This window comes from Crotalus tigris, unplaced genomic scaffold (assembly GCF_016545835.1).
Source record: "Crotalus tigris isolate CLP2741 ecotype Arizona unplaced genomic scaffold, ASM1654583v1 scf7180000023617.9722795, whole genome shotgun sequence".
Classification (NCBI taxonomy): domain Eukaryota; kingdom Metazoa; phylum Chordata; class Lepidosauria; order Squamata; family Viperidae; genus Crotalus; species Crotalus tigris.
Genome location: NW_024100081.1, coordinates 4,965,619 through 4,991,623, shown reverse-complemented (window position 1 = coordinate 4,991,623; position 26,005 = coordinate 4,965,619). Strand labels below are relative to the sequence as shown.

At 35.6% G+C, this 26,005-nt stretch overlaps 1 protein-coding gene across 2 annotated transcripts in view; it reads right to left on the bottom strand.

Annotated features, from left to right (window-relative positions):
- Window positions 1–26,005, bottom strand: part of FAF1 (Fas associated factor 1) — a 190,910-nt gene that overhangs the window by 80,192 nt on the left and 84,713 nt on the right. For both annotated transcript variants that reach the window (XM_039320032.1, XM_039320031.1), the window contains exon 8: window positions 13,898–13,984. In XM_039320032.1, the coding sequence (XP_039175966.1) occupies window positions 13,898–13,984 (87 nt within the window). The remainder of the gene's footprint in view (window positions 1–13,897; window positions 13,985–26,005) is intronic.

Here is a 26,005-nt window from a genome sequence, read left to right as displayed (position 1 = left end):
CATTAATGCATTTAATAATTATACTATCACTGCTAAAATAGCTGTTGTTAAAAATGACAACATTCAAAGCAAACTATGAATTTAAAAAAACCATTCCCACCCAATAAAAGAAAGACTAGATTTAAACAAAAATCCTTCATACTACCTAGGTTTACCAGTGATAGATAAAACTTTTTAAATGCCACTGAAATCAATCCTGATTTTTTTACTCCAATAAATATTTGCATGTAACCTACATGTGCATATGCATGCACAGACATGTGTTTATGTACAATGGCGACAAATAAGGGAAGTATTAAAGTAACATTAATTGAATTAATAACTATAATTAAAAGTAATCACCTGTAAAATAAAGCCATCTGTTTGCAAAACAATAGACATCCTATCTAAAAATCCAGCCTTAATAAAATTTTTAACACTCAAACTGGACCACTTCACTCTATCAGAGATTGACAGACTATGGAATTCTGGACTCAACAGGCATAAATCTTTATAAATCATATTGAGTTTTAGTGAGTTTCTGCAAAGGAAAATATCTTCATCTAGGAATACCCCACAAACTGAATTTTGGGAATTTTTTGAAGTATTGTTGTGAAGAACAACAATAAAGAAGGATTTCCTGCGCAGATAGAAATTCTCCATTCTTGCAGGGCTTCAAAATGAAGGTAATCTAATTTGATTTCACTACTTGCATCTCTGGTCTATTTATTTGCTATCTACAGTACCTTTACTGTTACCATATCCCCAACACATTTAAGAGGATGCCGACCTCCAACTCATAGCTAATTATTTAGGGAGGAAAATAAAACATAATCCTTTAGAACAGTGGTTCTCAACCTTTTTATACGGTGAGCCCCGGTCACACGGACGCGGCGCACATGCGCGGCGCCGCCCCCTGAGGGGGAAAAATGGCGGATCGCGTTGTTTGGCGACCCCCGTAAAATGGTCGTTCGACCCCAAATGGGATCGCGACCCATAGGTTGAGAACCGCTGCTTTAGAAAGTATTGAGATTTAAAAGAACAAGTAAAAATAATCCTAATTATTTCTGCAAAAGATTTAATGGTAGTAATGTATTTATTTATTAATAGTGTTTTTGTTATTTATGCACTTATAACTAAATGTAGTATAGATAAATAAAAAAAAACAATTGATACCATAGTGCATTCCAATGAATTATAACATAATATAAAATAAGGAGGTCCAATATAGGCTAATAATATTGTTCTATATAATCCATATATTGTTATAGGTAACTATGTATGTATGTATGTATGTTTGTATGTTAATTTCAAGCAACTTCACAAGGACCTATGAAAAAGGAGAGTTTAGTGCTTTTTTTAAACCATTAAATGAGCCAATTACATGCACCTTCCCAGAGGGAATTGATTCCAAAGAATCAAAGCCATTTAAAAAAAGGCTCTTAATCATGATATAGCTGTTGTAGAAAGCAGTAGAATCAAATAAACTTTGCCTGATAATCAGGTCAAGTTCATATGAAATACGAGGTCTTTCAATTAACAGGATGTGTCATCACAGCATTTTGTTTTTGTATCTTCTCAATCTTCCAGCCAACTTAATCATCAATGGTCAAAAAAGGAGCAAAATAAGGAAGGTTTGTACCAATAGCAATATACGCGCGCGCTTGCATTTTGTACATTTTGATAATTCATCACTAGTTTTTAGAAGTTGAACTGATAAAAGAGCACTTGGCTGTATTTTGAATTAATATTCAATTCTAGATTATTCATTTAAGAATGAAGCTAATCTCCAACAGGGCTGACATAGACCTTTTCCTTCTCTAGGTCAGTTGCTTCTCCTAAGTACAACTTCTTACCAAAATTCAGCAACTGATTTTTTTTTTCCTATGAAACAACTCAATTTCATCACAGTTTGTAAAGATGGCTTATTTAAGCAAAACCTTAATTAAGATTGTAACCTTGTGTTTGTGTTTGATCACAGTCTTAAACTTTGATAACTGAAACAGAAAATGAAAACTTGTACGGTAATTATTTCAGCGGTGAATCAGAGAGGATGGTGGGAGAAGAATGCTGACTGGGAACACCCCAAAGCTCTCAAAAAACAGGAAATTCTACTGAATTTTTTTCAAAATTAATAAAAAATGTCATATACATTTAGTGATTATTTCATTTCTCTTTAAAAGTTTGTAGTGCCTCTATAATTAGCATAATGCTTTAAAACCAATTAGTTTCATCTTTTCACAGGAAATGAACTTATTTCTATTATAAAAAAATATACATATAACACCAGGCATTAACTTTTATTTTTAAACAATAACTGGATGCCCCCCCCCCAAATCACTAGAGTGGAGTGTTTTCACGTTCCACCAGCACCAATGCATACTTTATCCTCTCATAAAGTGCTGCTGAGATAATTACTGCTGACAGATTTATTCAAGGTTCATTTCACTTTTTCTCTAGTTTTGCTCTAGTTAGAAGTGCAACAGAGCCCATGGGAAGATCCACCCCTCACACCTGTTAAGTTTCTTCATGTTACTAGGGCCAGTTTGGACATGTCACTTCGAATTAGCATTGTACAAACGCACTAAGTGTGACAATTACTTATCACAGGTTTAACTTATAGGAAAGAGAGAGGGGAGAAGAAGAAAAGTTTCCAATTCAAGCCCAAGAACAGTGTCCAAATACGAAATTTAAGTCCTTTAATACAGGTTGTAAGAAATTCCCTCTGAAACTTACAAAAGAATTCCCATGGTAGAAATCCTCAACAAAGATCAAAATTAATATAAAGAACTAATCCTGTGTTTTTAAATGAAATAAATATTTTCTTTGGGCATTCATAAAAAATAGAATATTATTATTCTAATTTACTGACATTATAGAAATGCACGCACGCAGACACACACACACACACACACACACACACACAAATAGATACATAGACAAATACACAAAACTCATATTTTGCAGACTGTCATACATTTACTGAGAAGGTAACTGAAGGTTTGGATATGCTGTAAAGGAGATGTTGTTGTCCTCCTTTGTAAGACCTGTGGCTATGTTTCTGTAAGGGGAAGAATAGGCTGAACCTGAACCTTAGTAACACAGTTGTTGAATGCACATCAGGGCTCTCTAATGTCATGAAGTTTTCTCCCTCATTACCACCCATCTAGATTACTAGTGCCCTTAAACATTACTCCAAAACTGTGATTTGTCCAGAATGTGTGTTTGTGTGTACTGATCTCCTTAGGAACTTATGATTCTGTAGATCCTGCACTGGTTATTAACAAGTTTCCAGGTACAATTTAATGTGCTAGTTTTGATCTCTAAAACCCTTTATGGCTTGTTACCTGGGTACCTACAGAATCATTTGCTCCAACCAATATTGGTTTGACTTCAGTTAGTTCTATTTCACCTTTTTTAGAGCTCGAGAGATTGAAGCTAGAAGGTGCTCCTTCTCTATAGGAGCATCAGTGCTTTGAACAGCCTCTTGATGGTCATCAGATTGGGTTCCTCCTTGCTGGCTTTCCAGAAAATGCTAAAAACTGAATTATTTCAGAGGGCCTTTTCTTAAGTTTATGTTTGATATCATCTTGTTTCCTGGTTACTTTTCTTGCCTTGTGTTTTCCTGTGTTTTTCTTTCTTTTTTATATTCTGTGTTTTATGTTTTTGTGTTAAGTTTTAATTGATTATTTTTACTCAGATTAGTTTTAACCTGACAGTCTATGTTTTAATCCTTGTTTTATATATACTGTAACCTGCCGAGAGTTACTTTGTACAGGGATATAAGTTTCATTAATGAATTAAAAATATGCTTTGAAATATAGACTAAGCCAATCATGTTAGAATATGTAGCAAATATTACAACCATCATAATTGATAAGTAACATTACACTTTTCTTCTTCAGAAGACAAATCTGCCCTGTGTCTTCACAGTTAGCTTAATGCTAAGATGCTGAATGCCAAATGCAGCACACAGTTTTGTATAAACCCATTCACAGCATGTTTTTTTCATTAGTTCTTCTTTTTTTCTCAAATTAAATTTCAGGTCAACTGAATACACTGTTAATTCTTTAAAATTTCTAGTTCATTTAGAAAAAAAAGCTTCCAATGATATTGTATGTACTCTGGCAATGCACTAGTAGCAATAGCACTTAGCATTTAGACTTATATACCGCTTCACAGTGCTTTATGGCCCTTTATGGCAGTTTACAGAGTCAGCATACTGCCCCCAACAATCTCATTTTACCGACCTTGGAAAGATGGAAGGCTGAGTCAACCTTGAGCAGGTGAGAATTGAACTGCTGGCAGCTGGCAGTCAGCAGAGGTAGCCTGCAGTACTGCATTCCAACTACTGCACCACCACGGCTCTACATGGGTTTTTTGTTTGCTCCAAATTACACACTTTCTACAAATATGAACACACACTGGTACTCGAAATGTCTTTTAGGACTACAGATAGACCTTGACTTATCACAACTGGGACCAAAACTTTCAGTGCTAAGTGATGCAATCATTAAGTGAGTCCTCAGATGATCGTGCCTTATTTTATAAGGTAAATATGTTAAGCTTTTCTAGTAATCAAGATTATTCAGAATAAGTGAACAACATGTTAGCTTTTTAAATGTTGCAAAAGGAAGCTCACAATTTCATATACCAATGAGATTCAAGTATATATCTCTTAATAATAACTGTTGGATATACATAAATCTTCTACAGAACTAGCTTAGGCTGCTTTTCTTTCAGAATTCCAGAAATGTAAATTTCAATCTGTCAATATGAAGAAAAGATAAATCACAAGGGAAGAGAGTTTCGGATCATTTATCTCCTAAAGTATAGGAATGGGTCAGGTTGTTGTTTTTTTTTGTCATGGCATGTGTAAAGCTATGGCTAACCTCAATTTGTATCTGGGCCTACCATATACATTAATATCTGTGACTGGACCTGTTATATTTCAATTTGCAGGTTATGTTAATATAACGAACTTAATAGAAACTGAAGGCTACACTGAAGTGTTAAATCCCTGCAGCAATATCAGTGAGTCACTCTTTGTCTAATAATTGCAAGCTTGGGCATTCTTTTAATGAGTTTTGTGAATATGTCATCACAAAGATGAAATAAACTATCACGTCTAAGGGGTATTATATTTTCAATAACACAATTCCGAAACATTTCAACACACTCCATTTTGATTCATTAAATACTCCGACACTGAAAGAACAGTCCCTAGACACCAAGAAGAAATGTGTAATGTAGCCAAAGATTAGAATATAATTTTAGGCAACTGTTCATATTAATAACCATAAGATCTGAAAAAAACAACTCCAACTTCTCTCCATTTGTTATTTCTGCAATATGAGCTATTGAAAATATGGATATTAATATTTTTGAACTTATAATCTGCCTACAAATATTCCACTTAAAATAACTCCCTTACATCAGTTGTTCATGAGCACTTGGGGGAGGGGACATTGGCCAAACAGTAAAGATATTATAGTGATATTAGCAGAATACACATACAGTGGAATATGGAGTTGCTATACATGCCACAATTTTATTAAAAATAAAGAATTGCTATAATTTACACTATTATACCTGTGACAAAGAGTAGTGCATAATTGGCTTTTGCCAATAATTACAAACATCAAAGATTTGATAAAAACTTTCTTGTTTAAAAATTGCAATGACATCTCCCAGGGATATGAAATCTTTTTGACAAATTGCCTATGTGAAAAGTTTAAATAATTTAACATTATATGGCTTTCATTATGGGAGGTGCTTCTTCAAAAATGTTCATAGAATCGATGTAGTACAACTTTTTATTTCAGACAATTATTCTTTTCTCTAAATAGGCTTATAAGATGCATTCATGTTAAACCCTATTGAGTTCTATTTAATTTTTATTTATTTATGCAAAGATTTTAAAGTAAATTGAAGCCTCAAATTCTAACAGTTGTACTGGGCATTTCCAAACACTTTCTGTTTTTTCCCCCTGCTTTGTGGAGAAGTTTATTTTTCAAAGTGGCTGGAATAGTTGAAAGAACTGATACTGATATTTTAAAAAAGCAAACAAAGCAAAAACTCTTGATGGGAATGTAGAGTTCAATTATATCACCCTTTGGACTCTGACCTTTCATTTTTGCAAATACTCTATACTCGTTTTGGGTAGTATTAATTTCTACTGTTAATAATTCAATTCTGACAATACAGATTCTCATTTTATAAGAGAACATCAATTAATTATATTAATTTCAGGGACTTCAACATGGACTGACTTTCTAGTTATTTAACTGGTCCCTTCTTAATACAGCTAAGTCCCCAGATTAAACACTTGTTTTCAGCTGCTTAAAAGAAACCAAGTATGACTTTGCATGGCTAGAACTATGAATAGTGCTGCAACTTTAAAGTTTCAATCAGCAGCATCTACCCAGTACTTTCTAACCTGGCATAATTAATTCAATCCCTTTCTATTGTGAAATCTCCACAATAATAAGAACTTTATCAGAATGGTGTTAGTACGGAGTAGCGTAGCAAACAAAAATCCCGCCGGGAGCAGTCTAGAGCCCTCTCTTCTAAGCAGTTATCATTTTCTGAATTACAGGAACTATAAAAGGACACTCTACTCAAGCTGCCGCTGAATGTCACCTGAAAAGCAATCACAAAAGGGCTCTGTCGTGGCTTATCTCTGAGCTCTGTCACTACGGCAACCAGCAGGGAATAAGTATCCATGGGTCTATGAATTTAAGAATCCCATAAAAGCCAGGGCTAAAAAGGCATGTGCAGACTCTCAGAGATTGACTGCATTAATACATTAGCAAATACTGTGAAACACTGGATAAATGTCAGCAATTATGGAAAAAGCATCTAATAACGATATTCGTTGTCTGTCAAACCCCCGTGAGGTTTGATCTGCAACTGCCACTCAAAGAGCTACTGGTAATTTTATCTCTTTTATACTTCTGAATTCAAATCATTCAAATTGGAAAGTAATAAACTGTATAACGGCTTATTTTGAACCTAATCACAATTGGCAGTAGGTAAATAATGCAGAGAAGAAAACAACTGTTTTTACTGTATAGTAAATACAGTAGGAGCAGATTTTACTAAATGTCTGATACATACTGTAGATTTCACAAATAAATAATAATACACACATACCACCATCCTGCTCTAAAATCAAGCCAGCCTATTAAAAAAAACATATCTACAAGCAGCCTGATTAAGATAAAAACAGGACAGGAATCAGCACTGATATCACTGCTGTAATGCATTTAGAACCAGCAGCCATTAAGCAGATCTTTGCCAGCCAAGAGCAACTGATATGGACAGCTCGAATTCATCTAAAAAGTAGTGAAGAGGTCACAGTTTCATTTTTCAAAACATATCAATATATCAGTTAAGGGCAATAGGTCTTCATGATACTAAAAATAGACAAAAAGAATAGTTTCATGATCTCCAAGTAAAAGCTTTTCTTGTCAGGTCATCAGCTAATGTATTTTTCCAAGAAGTTGAATTCAGCCATGTATGTATTTATTTATTTAATTTATTTATATGCCGCCCAATCCCAAAGGACTCAGGGCGGCGTACAAAATTAAAACAATCATCGAGAAAAAGACAATAAAATAATTCAATCATACCGCAAGTCCGATCATGTCCCGCCCCCCCCCCGGGCACATCAGCCCCAGGCTGTACTGTGTTCTATGACACGATCACCCCAAAAACATATACTACATAGATATAATATATATGTATGCATGAAGCAGTATTCAGGGGATTCAGAAGACTTTTAGCTATGTTAGTAGTTGGTGAAGCCCCAGTAGCATTATTAAAACTAGTCAGAAATATATGGGTACTATATGGGTACAAATTCTTCAGAGAAATTATCCTAGAAATTAGAAAGAAAACAGATATTTTTGTTCCCTACTGAACAAAAATGGGTTACATATCAGCATATATGCACGTGTGCCAAAGACATTTAGAAAAATTAACCATCCATATTTAATTCACTTTGGTTGAAGTTCAAATGCAGAAGCTTATGTCCTGGCAACATAGAGAGAAGACTGTCTTTTAAGATAATCTTCAGAAATAATGTTATCATAAGAGAATGCAATGACTTTTTAAAAATCAATAATGTACTTTCTGTTGTACAAAGTAGTGCTACCTAAAATGTTGAAGTACAGCATTCTGTTGAAAAAGCTGACTGAAGAAAGAGATATAGTGACTTTGTTAAAGATATACAAGTCTAAATTTAGCCAGCAAGTGAATGGAAGGTTGTTTCAGAGCTTTATATATTTCATAATAATATATAATATTTCTGTTATAAAGGAATGTAACCAATTAATAAAATGATTCCATGATCAGCTCTTGCCAGACTTTTAACATTTCAGTACAAAACTACATTTATATTTCTAACCTTCAGAGTATCCAAGTTCCAGCAAAAGCAATAGCCAAGCACAACTAAACTGAGACATGCTTTCAGATTCTGCATGAGAGAAGAGGTAATACAGATTGAAATAACAATCAACAGCACAGGGCATTATTTATTTTTCTGAGATTTATATTGTCTTTCTCTAGGATATCAAGGTGATTTTATTTTATCTACACAGGAACAAGTGTGTGAGGTAATTTGGGCTGAGGAGGAGGAGGAAGTGGCTGAAGTTACCCGAAAGTTTCCATATTTAAGACTCTCTGTAGTTCTAGTCCAACATCTTCACCACTGTATCACTGTTATTAAGTAAGTAATCCAAAATAGAGAAGGCTGATATGTTTCTAGCATAATAATAACCACAGGACAGGAATAGATTAAATGGGGCTACAAAACAGGATAGGTATAGGTTTACGGACAAGATTTTTTTAAGCTATGCTTTTTATGCTATTTTCAAACACTGTGGTTGGAGTGATAGATACACAATAGTTAAGATGGTCTACAAGAATATAATCCCTTTGTTTGACCTTTGTTAGACAAAAAGTATTAGAATTCTATTTTTCTATTCCAAAGACACAGGTTGCTTAGACATTAGTCTTTTTTTTAAATAATCAATAGAAACGCATTCTATTTCACACAATGTGTTCTCCAAGAAAAATAACATGGATTCATTGGCTGCATATACAAATTGCTACCATTTGGATTATCTTCTATTTTTTTATCCCCAAAGAGACTTTTTTCTATGAAATCCAATGTGATCAATTTTATATTTGCTTCTAGATTTATACTAACTTTCCACTTAATAATTTCATGTTTGATTAACTTTGAACGTTCAAAACCTCTAAACAAAGCATTTAACTGGATTCCTAAGTCTGGAATAGTGTACATTGATTAATTTAACAACTGTGGTGGAGCAATTTTCAGTCATTTAGTGATGTGAAAATATTTTTTTCTGCTGGTGCACATGATGCTGCATGATTTCTATAAGCCAAAGCATGATACTCCTGTTCTAAACATTGAGCACATACAGTAAATCAGAACATTTCTCCTATTCCATTCAATATAACATTTATAATGCATTTAAAGCAAGCATTATAAAATACAATCATACCCTATAATATTTCTGCTGAACTGTCAAGTGAAAACCTGAATCAATGATCAGGTTTTTGTTTAAAATTATAAGGACTCTCATCCTGAAATCTTTGCTAACTTTACCTGGCTTCCCATAATATCCTGTAAATAAATTCTAATGGTAGATAGTACTTAGCAACACCATCTATTCTCTGTTTTCTGCTTCACTTCTTGGAGGTGGAGAGGGAACAGGGACAGGAGGAAAAAAATCGCAATTTTAACTCCTAGAGAAATTCCAAGGAGAAGATGAGGATGGTGGAACTACTGGGCAATTCTAAATATAACTTTCCAGCTGTTTGAATATTGCTATAATCTGCTAGAATGTTCAGCAAAAAGGGCCTTGATCACCCTACCTTAGTCATGAAAACCAGCTGGGTGACTTTGGACCTGTCATTCTCTCGCAGTCCAACCACCTCACAGGGTTGATGTTGTGGGGAAAATGGGGGGGGGAGGTATGTTAGATTTGTTCATCGCCTTGAGCTTTTTGTAAAACTAATAAAGGCAAGATATAAACAAACAAACAAACAAAATAACTCTTCTCCCTTCCTTCTCTCTGCGACTCTGCTGTTACTGATGTGGAACTGAAATTGGAACTAAATTGTTTTATATATGTACTTCTAAGTAATGCTAATATGGCAAAAGAGTCTATTCCTTACCTGTTGGAATAGGCTAAAAAAGATTTTAAACCAAGGCCTACCTATTCAATCTAAACATTAACATTATTAATCCACAAAAAGTAAACTATTACTCGATCATGCTAAATGTCATAAATGCCACTTGATTGAGCACAAGGAAATACTATGTATTACTTTGTTAACAGACTGTAAAAATGTGCAGCCAAAGAATTTCTTTCATTTAGAAAAGAACACAACTGAGAAATATAACTGAGAAAAAGAGCAGAAGAAAACATCCTTCTGGAATATGTGTTTTTCTAACTGTTTAAAACAATAAATTGTTCCTTGTAATTATTCCATAAAGTAATAATAATTTTTTAAATGTGTTGCTATTTTAAGTCTCATCATTATAAAATATGTTCCATAAGATAATGGTTTAGGGGGGGAAATGCTAAATATGTGATGACAACATCAGAGAATAGCACAAAGCAGATCCACTAATCATGCAGGTAAAGTTTCTAGCATCAAATACTCTTTTTCAAAATATCACATCTGAAAATTGAACCAGTAAGCGGAAATCAGGAATTGTGCTTATGTTATAATGAAATGAAGCAATTATACACTCCCAATGCTAGCAATGTTTATATTCTATAGAAACTAAAAAGCCATTCTTAAAGTGTAAAATGGCATTTTTAAAAATTTTGCTAGCTCCTTGTTTCTCCCATCAAACTTACACAGCATGAAAATATTTCCCTACTGGCTCACTTTTACCTACTGATTTTCTTTGTGCAAGTGTGCAAAAAAAAAAATTTTTTTTTAAGTCATTATTGACTTCTCAGACTGTACCCTATATTTTATTAGACTAAAAATCACAAAGAGGAGCAGTAGTGCTTTTAAAAAGTCTCTTGACTTTGATGCATTTCTGCATTTAATGCAAAAGAATGAAGCTTATTAGGTTCATAGGAGGCTCAATTACACAGAATCTAATTATTAGAAGTTTATTTAGTTGCCTGTTTGCTAAGGCAAAGGTTAACGAGAACTGCACTGAAAAAACCTCCTGTGGTATAACAAAGTATTTTTATGCTGTATGAAATGTAAATTAAAAGTATTCTAATCAAGTCTATCTTTAACTCTTTCATTGTTAGAAGTTATGATTAATATTCTTGAAGAGCCATCATTGAGATATTTATTAAAATTAAGTTATTTCCAAAAGCCTGGGATTTTAAAAAGGAGGAAACTAACAGTTAACACTTAGAAACAGACTTTATAAATAGCAAAGGAGGGGCAATTTTTCAGACTGTTATTACTAACATTAAATCTTCATAAATATTAAGTTGAAGGTTCTAATTTCAGATAAAAATTAATTATATTTTTGGGAGTAACACATTCAGAAATGTTTACACAGCTGACGGGGCTCAGCTGCAGTAGTTTCAAGCTGAGAGCTTTCTAGACTCATTTGCTTGAAAAGCAGATGACTTAACAATCACCAATTTCATTAAACTTGAAAAGGAAAAAGAAAATCACCTGCAACATTGTCACTTGTTAAAACAGAGTTTAAAATAGATTTGTGTGTTTTATTCAAGCTGGACATCCTATCATACAGAAAAGCTTTTCCTTTTTGTTTAGTTGGCTACTTTCCCAACAGCTGCTGGTATTTGGATTAGAAATCATGGGTTTTCAAATCCTTTCTGGCCTAAACTCAACTAGCAACAGATGACAATACACCAATATATTTCAGAGGTTGCAATTAACCTTGTCTATGTTTGTTTTTATCAAAAGCTTCAGTTGTACATCCAATACAAGGACTAGCTACTTTCCTTGAAAATACCAGCGTGGCACTCTTGTGCCAAATGTACAGCAGTGACAGTCTTTCTTTGCCCTTGAGAATGTAGGTGAACTTAAAAAGTGTGACAACTATTTTATAACATGCTACACATGAAAGAGCAGATAATGTGGAATGACTATAAAGTCTCTACTACAGCCAGAAGTATCTATTTTAGGTGATGTGTCTTACATATTAAAAACAAGTTTCAATGTATAACAATATGCATGTATTTCAATAGGTAACAATAGGAACAAATAGGGCAAACTATTTGTCTTGGTACAGAGGGCAGGTACAATATTGTTACCATTACTGAAATTTAGTGGATGAAACTTATGATTGGAATGTACTGCTAGAAGGATACTGTTAACAAAAAAAACCTTTCAAAAGAGGAGGTGGAGTTGCATTATATGTAAGAAATCACTACACCTCTACAGAAATGCATAAAAACAAGGCTGAAAGCTTTGTTGAATGCATGTGAGTTAATATAAAAGGAAAAAGAATGACATTGCCATAGGCCACCCATGATGCAAAAAAGATGCTGAGACCCCCTAGAATGAGTACAGAGAAGAACAACAAAGATGATACGGGATCTGGAGGCTAAACCGTACACAAACAGTTGGGAGAACTAGTCTAACAAAGAGAAGGACTAGGGGGCGACATGATAGCAGTCTTCCAATATCTGAGGGGCTGTCACGGAGAAGAGAGGGTTGACCTCCAAAGCACATGAGGGTAAGAGAAGAAGTAAGGGGTGAAAAACCGTTAAAGAGAGATCCAACCTAGAACTAAGGAGAAATTTCCTCACTATGAGAACAATTAATCAGGCTTTCCTCCAGAAATTGTGGGTGCTCCAGCATTGGAGGTTTTCAAGAAGAGATTGAACAGCCGTTTGTCCAATAGCAGGGTCTCCTGCTTGAGCAGGGATTAGAAGACCTTCAGGGTCCCTTCCAACCTTGTTAATCTATGTTCTATGTTCTAACTGTCTCTTTCTACAAAAGAACAAGAAATACTTTCTCCTTCTTCCTATGAACTCTTATTACAAGTGTTCTTGTAACCTACATAAATGTGACAAAAATGTATAAAATGACACATGAGTTTTTTTTTTTTAAAAAAAAAAATAGCCTCCCATTTCATCAAACATATTCCCCAACAGATATATACAAGACTAACCACTTGTGATATTTTTCTTGCAGGAACATCATGGTAGAAAATACTGTATGATTCACTGATCTAGTGTTGCCAAAAGTAATTGAAAAAACATTTTACCAAATTATAGTCATTCATTCATTCAGCAACATACACAGTGACTCTGAGAGATGTACAACATTAAATCCATCTGTTAAAAATGCACAATTTAAACCCCACTCAATTTCAACCCTCCTCACCCTGTGGCAGCGACAACAGAATCAGGCAAGCCACTTGATCAGCTCTGAAGGGGATCCCCAAAGCCACTGACAAAACCATGTCTTCAAGGACTTGTAATCATATCACAAAACATATCAACTGTTGTTTTTACTGTGAAAATCTGTATTAAGAATTTTTTCCTAATTTAGAAGCCCTAAATTAATAGTTCAGTTGCTTTAATGTACTATTAGATAAATTAGAGCATCTGGCCATTCTTGGTTTATCATGAAAAGCTAAACAGAGCAGGATATTTAGTAATTGGATAGAAGACCACCAGAAAATGCCACAAAAAATAAAAGATCTGGAAGAAGATAATGGCAAACTGTTTTAATATTCTTACCAATAAAAGTGCATAGGTATGAAATCAACTGGAATCAAGCTTGACACAAAAACATATTAAATTACAAAATGTATTTGCATAGAAATATTTTTGAAATGTAGCAAGTATTTCCAATAGAAAACCACAATATGGATTAGAAAAAAACACTACAGTATTTACGACAATGCTGAATAATTATGACTTACTGAGTCATCTGTAGCAGAAGCAGGCCAGCCTTCCCAATATTGATGACGAACAGGGATACTAGTCAGGTCATACACATTTCGTTTAACCTGCCATAAACAAAGGAACAAATAAATGGCTGCAAATGCTTACTTTATACAACCAGCATTCAGTAATTTAAATACTACAGTTATGCCATTCAAGTTGAGAAATTGTGAATTTTTTTAAAGCATTTCATTCTAATGAAAGCTAGAATCAAAATTTAGTTGTTTACTTCCATACCAAATGTTTTACAGACACAACCATCAAGTTCACTGTAAAATCACTTGGACATAAATGTACCTGGTACATGTAGCAAATACAACACACAATGTACCGCAAGAAGGAAATGCTCTTCATAAAAATAATTATTCAAATTTGGTTTCAAAGTGATAGAAAGAAAGATTACGTCAAGATTACAAATTCAGTATCAGTATTTTTAGTCTAAAGCAGTGGTTCTGGACCCCATTTGGGGTCGAACGACCATTTCACGGGGGTCACCAAACAAGGCTGTCCGCCATTTTTTTCCTCTTTTCTTTGGCCACGCCCCTGGCACCCGGTGATGTATAAATGGTTGGGGGTCATCACAACATGGGAAACTGTATTATGGGGTCGCGGCATTAGAAAGGTTGAGAACCACTGGTCTAAAGATCCTAATAATGAAATAGAATCTTTTTATTTTTTCAAACAATTCTAAGAAAATGTCAATGAAAGGTAGACTGTGAAACATGAGTCTAACAAAAATAGTGACCTTACAGTGGAATGAAGTGGAATACAATGGAATTACAGTGAAGTGAAGAGGCTGAGTGTACTCCTATGGCCAGACTACTGTATCATTTTTGTGGGTTTTTACCTGGGCAACAATATCATGTATCCTTGAAAGGGATATAAAAATGAATCTGACCCACTGGCTGAAAAAAGTTATCTTTTCCTTATCTATGCTTGAGCCTCTACTCCAATTTGTATTTTTTAGATTACAACACCTATCCGATGAATTAAAAAATAAATTAACAAAAGTAGCATATTACAGGATAGACTTGGAAGAGAATCCATGGTTATTTACTGCTCCTAGCTGAAGCATTCGGTCACAATGGGTAGCGGCACCTGGCTGGCCTTCTCTATGCCAGGAAACTTTGTTAATGACAATATTTCTCTCTCATACTTTTATAAAGTGGTGGGTTGGTCTTCATAAGTAGCCTCAAATCTAAGAAGTTGCTCATTGCAAACATGCTGTATATAGACTCCAGAGTAAATTCAAAAACAGATTTTGTCCTATTGTAAGATCTAAGAAAATCAAACAACACTGCTATTTTCATTTGTTCATTTGCCAATACTGCATATGTATTAACTATTACTTTAAAGTGGCCACTGATGAATAAAAGCACTTTATTAGGCATACTCTAATATGAGAATTTATTAGGCATACTCTAATACTGGATTTCAACTTACCAAGAACTTTGGTTCTTTTACCTATAGCCTGAACCACAATTATTTTATCTCACTGCAGGTATTATTTGTCTAACAAATTATTATTAACACTAGATCATCAAACTGTTTAGATCTCTCTAAAATGAGAATGATTCTTCTATAAGCATGCATCTGACACAATTCTCTTTAGAAATATTCATTGAGATAGATAGAATGAGGTTATAGTAATTTCCACATCTTAATTCTTTCAGAAATGGAGACTTTCTGACTTAACTTTTTACAACCTTCTGATGGACATTTGCAGCTAACGACTCTTTATCAGTCTGGGAACCAACTCCCAAAGGTGCTTTTTCAAGAGGCAGCTGGACTTTCTTGTTTTTCTTTGAAGACATTTCGCTTCTCACAGAGCTGAAGAAGCTTCATGGATGAGAAGCAAAACGTCTTCAAAGAAAAACAAGGAAGTCCAGTTGCCTCTTGAAAAAGCACCTTTGGGACAACCATGACTGGATGACTGAGAATCTCCACAGACATCTGGGAACCAAAGATTATAAGTCACTAATCATTTTATATACACAAAGGTTTGAACATACTAATAGCATGTTAAATTTACAGTCTATGTTACATAAAATTTACATTTTATTCTTAAGTCATTGCTTATAAGTAATCTCTCTCTCTCTCTTTCTCTCTTTCTCTCTCTCTTTCTTTCTCTCATGTTCTGGAAAGTGATGCACCTGTTGAACTGAACTGTAATTCAAGAAACCTTATGCCATAATAACTATATTTAATGTGCTACACCTTTCAAATTTGTTTATATTGCAAAAGTTATTTCAGTGTCATTTTTGTGTACCAAATGAAACCTTACCTGATTAGTTCATAATATGATTCCAGCAATTTCTATTTTGTACCATATCTTAGGAAAAGTTATCTATCTATCTATCTATCTATCTATCTATCTATCTATCTATCTATCTATCTATCTATCTATCTTTTTCACACACATACATACAGACATAAATGCATAGGGTAACCAATAAAATCTTCATTTTAGATTACAAACCAATAATTCAAGAATGGGTGTTTTAACAAGTGTAGGATAACCTATAATCTATAAGCTTCCTAAACAGTTAAGAATATCTTTTAAAAAGATTTCTTTTCCATATCAGGAGGCAACAGACATGACTATTATTATAGCTGACATAAGGAAATTCAGTACTATGATGTGTTTCCTAAAACTAGTGTTAATATGTCCAGGAATAAAAGGCATTGAAAATAATTTTCCTATTTTATTTATTACAGAAATTAATATTATTTTAATTAAGACACATACTATGAAGACAGGGAGTTTGCTTATCTAAGAAACCAATGTCAGTCATATAATAAAATCTACAAAAACAACAATAAGAATAAATAAGAATATGAATAATAACTTTGTTGTCACTTTGAATGTACACTAATTGGCATACATTAAAATGAAATTTCGTTGCATACAGCTCTCAAAGGGTCACCACCTCCAATATACACTACATCAGTGGTTCTCAACCTGTGGGTCGGGACCCCATTTGGGGTCGAACGACCATTTCATGGGGGTCGCCAAACAAGGATGTCCGCCATTTTTTTCCCCTTTTCTTCGGCTATGCCCCTGGCACCCGGTGATGTATAAGTGGTTGGGGGTCACCACAACATGGGGAACTGTATTATGGGGTCGCGGCATTAGAAAGGTTGAGAACCACTGCACTACATACATATGACAAAATTAAATAAATAAATACAGAATTATGCATATATACTCACATATATTATACGACACAGAGAAACAACACAGTCTAGTTCGGATTATGTATACTTGTGCGTGGCGAGAAAAACAAATCTTGTGAGTTTACCAGGCGGATGGCATAGGGAACAAAGCTATTAGCGAATCGGGTAGTCCTGCTAGAAATACTTTGAAACCTCCTCCCAGAGGGGAGCAACAGAAACAGACCGTAAAGTGGGTGTGTGGGGTCTCTAACAATGCTTTGAGCTCTAAGCACATAGTGCTTACAAGAAGCATCCGGAATACCAGGAAGTGAGCTTCCTATGATCTTCTTGGCTGACCTTACCAATCTCTGTAAGGACTTTCTATCTGAGGCGCTGCTGCCACTGAACCAGACAGTGATGCCGTTTGTTAAAATACTCTCAATTGTGTCTCTGTAAAAATTGGCCAGGACAGAAGAAGAGAGATGTGCTCTCCTCATCTGACACAGGAAACCAGACACTGGTTTGCACGTTTCACTAAGGATGACCAGTGTGAATTTTGTTAGTTATCTGCACCCCCAGATACTTAATACTGTTGACCACCTCTACAGCTGCATCCTTGATACTGAGTGGAGTATGACTATACCAGCTCTTTCTAAAATCTCCTTTGTTTTATCAACATTTAGAATCAGGTTCCTTTTATTGCACCAGTCCACCAGAGCCTTCACCTTTTCCCTATAAGTAACTTCACTGTCATCCCGGATAAGACCCACCATAGCCGTGCCGTCTGCATACTTTACAATATGATTCGTAGCAGATTTGGCACAGCAGTCAGGGGTCATCAAGGTGAACAGTAGCGGACTCAGGACACAGCCCTGTGGGGAACCCATATTCAAGGAGATGGAATTGAAAGTTTTCTTTCCAACTCACACAAACTGGGGCCTATCAATAAGGAAATCAAGTATCCAATTACATAAAGGAGTATTAAAACTTAATAGGCTCAGTTTGTTCACTGGGGAATGCTGAGGAATGATTATTTTGAATGCTGAACTAAAATCAACAAACAGCATTCGCACATGAGTATTCTTCCCCTCCAGGTGGGCCAAGCTAAGATGAAGCACACAGGAAAGTGCATCTTCTACAGAGCGATTCTTCCGATAGGCAAACTGTAACAAGTCAAATGCAGGGGGAAGGCATGAAACCATATAGTCCTTTACCAATCTCTCAAAACACTTCATCATAATAGAAGTGAGTACAACTGGATGGTAATCATTAAGGCAAGTGATTATAACTTTGGGGGGCACTGGTACAATGATTGCAGTCTTAAAACATGATGGAACCACGGCCTGATGCAACAAGAGATTGAAGATGTCTGTGAGAACAGTGGCCAGTTGGTCAGCACACTCCTTAAATACACGCCCAGGGATATTATCAGGACCCGCAGCTTCTGTTCTTCAACACCAATAAAGTAAAAATAACTAAATTCTGGAAACTGGATTCCTTACATTCTGTTCTAATTCCAAAACACAACACCGCAGTATTATGAAATAAACAGTATTCTCCTTTTTCATTCATTCATCTGTAACTCCACTGATTTCAATAACATTCCTTTGCTATTCTAAGTCTGAAAGGCATTTCGACTTATAGTGTTATGTTGGTATAAAGCACAATGCCAGACTGATGTGCTGAACTAAAGTGATCAAAGTTTGAGTAATGTTAGCCAACGCACAAGTATTATTCAACCAGAATGACATCTGTTGAACAGCTTGTTGCAAAATACACTAGTTATTAGAGGACAAGCCTCAGCTGGGAAGTAGTAGGTAAAATGTATTTAGGCATGCACTGTGTTTAGTTAAACAAATAGCTCAGGTTATATTAACAAATGCATTCTGAAAAGATGCCAAAGCCAGTCCTCTTTCGACCTACAGTATTTTTTTAAAAAGTTGCTCTCTGATAATGTATCAACTGGCCTTTCTTTAAAAAAAAAAAAAACTACTAATGCAATGTTTTAAAATGAACAAATCCTATGTTAATGCACAGAGAATTCTTTATTGAGAATATTTTATGTAAAATGAAAAAGTTTCTTATGTTCCTATACAGTCCGGGCTTAGCATAGAAGTAGCAGAACTTAGAGGCCTGAATAAAGATAGATCTGTAAACCTAAGGTTAACAAACTGACATGGCAGTTTCTTGTGGTAAACATTTGGAGATAGTGGCACCAATACTAGGCCTTTGGCTATTCCTCCTAAGTATCCCAAATAGGCACTTAAGCCAACTCCATGGTAGTAACAATATTTGCTTATTGCTGAACTCTTAGAAGCTGGATATCTCAGCTGATTGTCTTTTCCCAAATTAGACAGTCAGAAATCTGATTAATTTAAATAAGGGAAAAATAAGCTTGTGTTCAACATTTGCTACATTCAACACTTAAGAAAAACATCATTTGCTTCTCTACACTTCCATATCTCACAGGGAGGCCCATATTGATCTCCATTATCCATTATGGCTTTGATCAAGCAATGTAACTTTTTTTTTTAGTAAAACAGAGAAGGCATGAGCTAGGATAACAGCATTTATTGTACCTCTATGCCACATGCGGCATTAGTGACAGTACGGATAAGTTTTTAGCATATTTTGGGCAATGTGTCAAACAACAAAGTAGTATCCCATGTAGGTATGATTTCTAATGTAGAGACTATAGTACTTGCAAACCAATCTATTGTTGCCTGCATCCCACCACTAGGAGATATATGCAAACCGATATACAATCAGGGTAAAAAGTGTATTTCAGAAATAAAAATATAGCTAATGCACCAACTTTGCTATACTGTTATCATAAACTAATGGAAAAGCAATCAGCAAGAGGGGGTTCAGACCTGGAGCCCCTTTTTATGAACAGTATTTACCCTAATCTTTCAACTGCTAATCAATCCTAGTTTCACAGTTCTTATATTTCAAAGATCATTATGTTGAGAGGGAACCATATTTTTCATATATGTATTCAGAATACTAAGAAAACAATCTGCATTTTAGCCTATATATCTTCAATTCAAAGGTCTCTTATTTTGAACAGATTCCATACTAAGTATTTGTTCCCTGTAATACACCTTGAACTGGCAAATGTAAAAGTTCATCAGCCTCAGTTCCACTTATTTATTTCTTATTTCTCATTTTATATAAAATCTAATATTTTATATAGCAATTGCATTTCATACACAAAAAACTGTTAGGAATGAATATAAATTGCTAATGCAACATTTCATTCAGAAATATATATTTGAACAGCTAGGACAGTGGTGGCGAACCTTTTAGAGATCGAGTGCCCAAACTGCAACCCAAAACTCACTTATGTATCACCGGGTGCCAGGTGGGCATGGCCACTGGGTGGGCGTGGCTGTGGTGGTCATGGCAAACTGGGTGGGTATGACCAAGGTGGGCATGGTCACCTTGATATTGCTCATGGGGAGGGATGCCTGTGGAGGCCAGGCAGGGTTGGGGAAGATCCAGGGGATCTCTGGCAGGTGGGGTGGTGGGCAGGAGGCGCTTCACTTCCTGTGGGGTGAAGCAAGGCAAGGCAGGGCGGCGGTGCCACTGTCACAGGGCAAGGCAAAGCAGGGGCCAGGATGGCTGCTGCCTGACACCATTGGTCCCCATACACAGAGGCCAGCAAGCGCACGGGGGCCGACAGTGTCTGTCAGCATACACAGCCTGCTAGCCCCTTGACCGGCACACTCTGGGGCTCCGCAGCCCACCACCAGCAATTCAGAGAAGCCACCTCTGAGCTGGATGGCCAGCCGACAGCTGAGGTGGTGATACAGTGGGTCATGTCCGGGAAAAGGAGAACATGCGAGGCCAGGAGGAATGGGATGGGGGGGGAAACAGCCATGCTGGGATGCATCTGGCCATGTGGGACCTCAGTGAGTTAGCGGGCGGCTGGTTGAAGAGGGACAGATGCCATCTCTGGGGCATGGTGCGCGTGCCCACAGAGAGGGCTCTGAGTGCCGTCTCTGGCACGCGTGTCATAGGTTCACCACCACTGAGCTAGGATAAAATAAATGACTCAGCGATATAGCAAAATGGCTGCCAATAAATAATACTAAAAGATGATCTGCTTTGGGGGATAGGTAGTATATTAAAAAACAACATCAGGAACTCAAGTTCTATAGCTTCTTCTTCCTACATGAAAATTATTGATTTTAAAAATAAAATCAAAATATGTCCTCTATTTTGTAGATGTGGCATTATTATAAGATTACTCTCAGCAGACTTACATGATTTGTGCAGCAATGTATAACTGAATGCTGTTTTTAAATATCACATGCCCTGCCTCCAAAGGTTTATTGTTTAAGGGCACATGCAGAAGCATTGGAAAACAAACAGATCAATAGAACAGACAAATGGAGTGATCAAGGGTCATTTACGCAGGACTGCATTACAGAACAGATAGGCTGCACAAATTCTCTTTTTTAAGGATGGGGAAGATTAAAAACAAAATGTTAGACTGTGAATTAATCAAGAGGGTACAGCCCTAAATTTATTAGGAGGTAAATCCATTGAACATAGTGAATAATATGTTCAGGACTGAATTCTATAATTTTAAAGATACTACACAAAGTGCCAAGACTCATTAAAGAACAAAGAGTGCTCTCAAACAATTTTAGGGGCAAGATCATATACAAAACTTAATCCACATTAAGAAATTGGCATTTTTCTTCTAGTGTCACATCTTTCACTTTTTCTTAAGCCTTCTCTTCCCTTGTCTGTTGCTATGAGCTGTTTTTTTTTTTCCCCTCTACTGTTCCTCCATTTCTCTTCAAAATTTGTTTGGGCAAATCAAGCAAACTTAGAAACGCACTTGAAGAATGTAAAAATATATGGAAGAGCCAAGATGTTTATTTGTGAATTGACTTGGAAATTGGTTAGAAAAATACATTCTAGGGTACCTGTTGCAAATAAAAAGTAACCATATTTAAACCTAGCCCTTTCCTTAATAGCATGTGAAACATCACCTAGCTTTTAAGCTCTTCATATGTCTTTTATTTTATGACCCCTAACCATGATTTCACATAAAAATATGTCTGAAAAATGCTTAGGGGGAAAGGGGAAAGTCTTTGATAATATGTGAGGGAGAAATCTCTTGTAGGGATGTATTGGAACAATAGAATAATTAGGATAAAATGCTAGTATAACTAACAGGACAATAATAGAGGATATGTCCATAAAATGACAATCTTCCAATACAGCAGGACTGTCTGCTTATTACATTTTGAAGTAAGAATATATTATCAATGAAAGAAGAGACCCTTAAAATGTGAGTATAGAAATTCTTAATTGTATTTCCAGAAGCATTTGGAAGAGAACTGCTTCTGACCAGTTCCTCTTCCCAGAATGTCCTTTGCCTGTGATATAAGCACAAAATCTTCAGCTCCATAGATAACTGATTGAAGGAGTTTACAATGTAAAATTTGACAGAAAAAAACAGAAGAAAAGGTGAATTGCACATTCTCAAACTTTACTGCAGTCAATGGAAATCAGGAAGATATTAGACATAGTATGGAAGAATCATGAAAACTACCCCTGAATCTCTTATTTGCCCTAAAAGAGAGAGAAAGAGAGAGAAAGAGAAAAGTACCATAAAATTTTCTTTCAATTTTCTCATATGTTATACCATAGGTAAATTCTTAAAATGGAGCCTCCTTAAAAACGGAGACTTCCAAAGGATTGTGACAACAGCTGAGAATAGCACCTACTTGCAGAATGGCAGGAGGCTACCACAAGGCTGCCTCTGTAGGAAAGCCGAGCCTCTCATTGGCTGGGCAGCTCTGTCAGAAGCTATAGAAAACAGAAAAGTTAGTTGGGATTGCTGGGTCCAACAGCTGGCTGAGAAGCAGCCTGAATCTTGAAAGCTGCAATAGCTTTGCATACACCAGTAGTCTCTGCGCCATCCTGAGGCTCCCTTGAGTGCCTGAGTGGCTGGGTCAGGAGCAGGTACAAGTCTTACAGGAACTGAAAGGGGGGAGCAGGCCCAAGGCCCATAGGGAGGAGAAGCAAAGAATAGACCCGGGGTCTTCACTAGGCCTTCCAGAGCCAGCCCCACATCTTGAGGCACCACATGATTTGCTTAATGACTTGCACGGTTGCTTAACAACTGCCCTGGAGAGAGCAGTTTTAGGGATCATTAAGGAAGGTGATCATGTGGGATTGTGTCATGACTTGTGACTGTAATGGGCAGGCTCCCTTGCAATAGCTACATTAGGACTATCTATACTTGTTTTGTCTCCATGACACATTTGAATAACAATTTATGTATACATCTTAGTAGGTGTTTTGATTCAAATTTTGCCATTTGCCTTAAAAACTTTCCTTCTTTGCTAAGCTAGCTTTTTACCACATATTTTTTTATTTTTCGTAACTATGCTGAATTGTGACTATTTTAATTTTTGTTGTAAGTTGGCATGAGTTGGTATGGATTTGGTGATATTAAAAATTAAAAAAATAGATGGGCTGCATGCCCAAGTATTTATAAAAATCTAAAGCACTGGATTAAAGACATACAAAAATGTTATAGTTCACAGGTTCATTATAAACTTTTAGCATGTTCTGGTTCTGAATAAATTATTTTCTCCATAGAAGAGGATAAGAAGCAACTGAGGAATTTATTCCCTCATCTAGCATTTGTAGCAAAAGATTATAAAACAGAATTAATGATCAATAATTGAAGCGCAGTTCCACAAAGGGAAAAAGGGGATTGCTTAACAGAGACAGAAAGTACAATTAATTGTCTTATAGCACTACCACCAAAATTCAGTGAGTGCAACAGAGTGATTAATATAGAACTGAAATGAGAACAAATGGCACAATTTTTAATGTTGGCTATAGATAATATTTTTGGAGACACTTAGTTGTTTGTCACATGTTTGGAAAGGCCAGACACTTTGGCAGAAACGGTGACATTTTCCAGCTTGACAAGCTATGGGCCTGGAGTATGGTATAAGCCTTCAGAGCGTATTCCTTTATCAATAGGCTTTCAAACTATGTTTATTTGGCTGCAATACTGATAACGCAAGAGTTGCTGGATATTCTAAGTCTCTGGGGTCAGGAAGTGAAGAGGACATGAAACCCAATTTTAGACAATAAATAAAAATCCTGCCATAACAGAAGTCTTTCAGAAAACTCTGGATTACCTAATAAACAACAAGGTGAATGCATTGATTTCAACAATAACAAACAGTAACATTTTCAACATAAAAATGCCTAAGTCTGGAAACCAGATGAATGTTCTAACTCTGGCTTCTCAATTCCAAACTTTTGCATGTTGATGTAAGAATATTAAAGGAGCAGTTACATTTAAGTAAATGTGATTTCTTGTTGTGAATGGATTTGAAAGAAAATGGCTAGCACATGAGCTGATATAATGTTTCTAATAAAAAGTTTACCAAATAAGCAATTGAAGTAGTATTGAAATGGGGCAGGAAACCCAAATGCTGATGAACAAGATGTATTACACAGGAATGATATTAATCATTTTAAAAAAGGAAAGAAGAAATACAGCATGAGCTTATTTATACTCAAGGGAGCTTCACACATAATTAAAAACTCACCATGGAGCAAGGTCCCATCTAGATTCAAAGATTTATAAATTTAAATAAGGCTTAAAAATCTCAAACAACTTAGACAAAATTGAAGATTGTTCTATAAGAAAGCCCTTGAATAATGGATATGATTGCAATGAGTTATTGAGACTCTGCAGCCACAGCAATTTGGTACTGAATGAAACTAAATTAAATATAATTAAATGGTTGCAGTTCTTTCATTTAGAAATAGCTTGTATCTGTTTGACAAACAGACCCATGGGCCTAAAAATAGTACCTCATATATAAGACAAACTTTTAGTGCTGTGCCAAAAATGAAATACGGCATTCATATATATCCATATGCGCCATATGTCAGACCTTGGATTCTAAAGGTATTGTACCAAGCTGAAGATTCTCTCTGGATGCACAACAGAATAGAATAGAATAGAATAGAATAGAATAGAATAGAATAGAATAGAATAGAATAGAATAGAATAGAATAGAATAGAATAGAATAGAATTCTTTATTGGCCAAGTGTGATTGGACACACAAGGAATTTGTCTCCAGTGCATAAGTTCTCAGTGTACGTACAAGCAACAAGTGATAAATCATGATCATAATCATCATAAAACTATACTCATCATAAATCATAAGATACAACATTCAGTGATAGTCATAGGATACCAAATAAGCAATCAACATACATCATACTAGAATACTAACAATATAAATCATAGGATACAAGCAACAAAGTTATAATCATAAGAAGATAATAGGTAATGGGAAAGATGAGGAGGATAATAGATCCTTTCACAAATGTGAAAATAAGGGTTCAAGAAAAGTAATAGAGCATTTTTGATCTTAAAATATAAGTCAAGCCCGGGAATAGAATGAACAGCAGGTTTGGAAAATGTGATCAAGAAATAGTCCAAGCAAACTCTTAGTCAATCTTGAACTATTAGCATACAAATACTAGGAATCAAAGAAGACAACTGGTACTAAAATTCCTGGGCAGTTATAAGCTTCAGTCAAAAAGTACTGAGGATTCAAGTAACTTGTAGACTGTGCTCCAGATGGGCAGAATGAAGAATCAATAGGATGATCTGTCTGAATGAAAGAAAAGCACATGGTGGGTCTTAACTACTTCATTGTTTTGCCCTCATCAGTAAAAGAAAGCAATGCAGTATGAGTAGTGCCTAGGGGATATAGATTGACCAGTTGATCTGCCTTAGAAATAGGAACATTTCAGAATTGTGTGATTTCTTTTCTTCAAAATAAGGCTCTGAGCTGATCAATTTATAGGTTGGTTAGATCAGGTTACATGGGCCAGTTGGCTGGGTACTGATATGGCAAAGAGG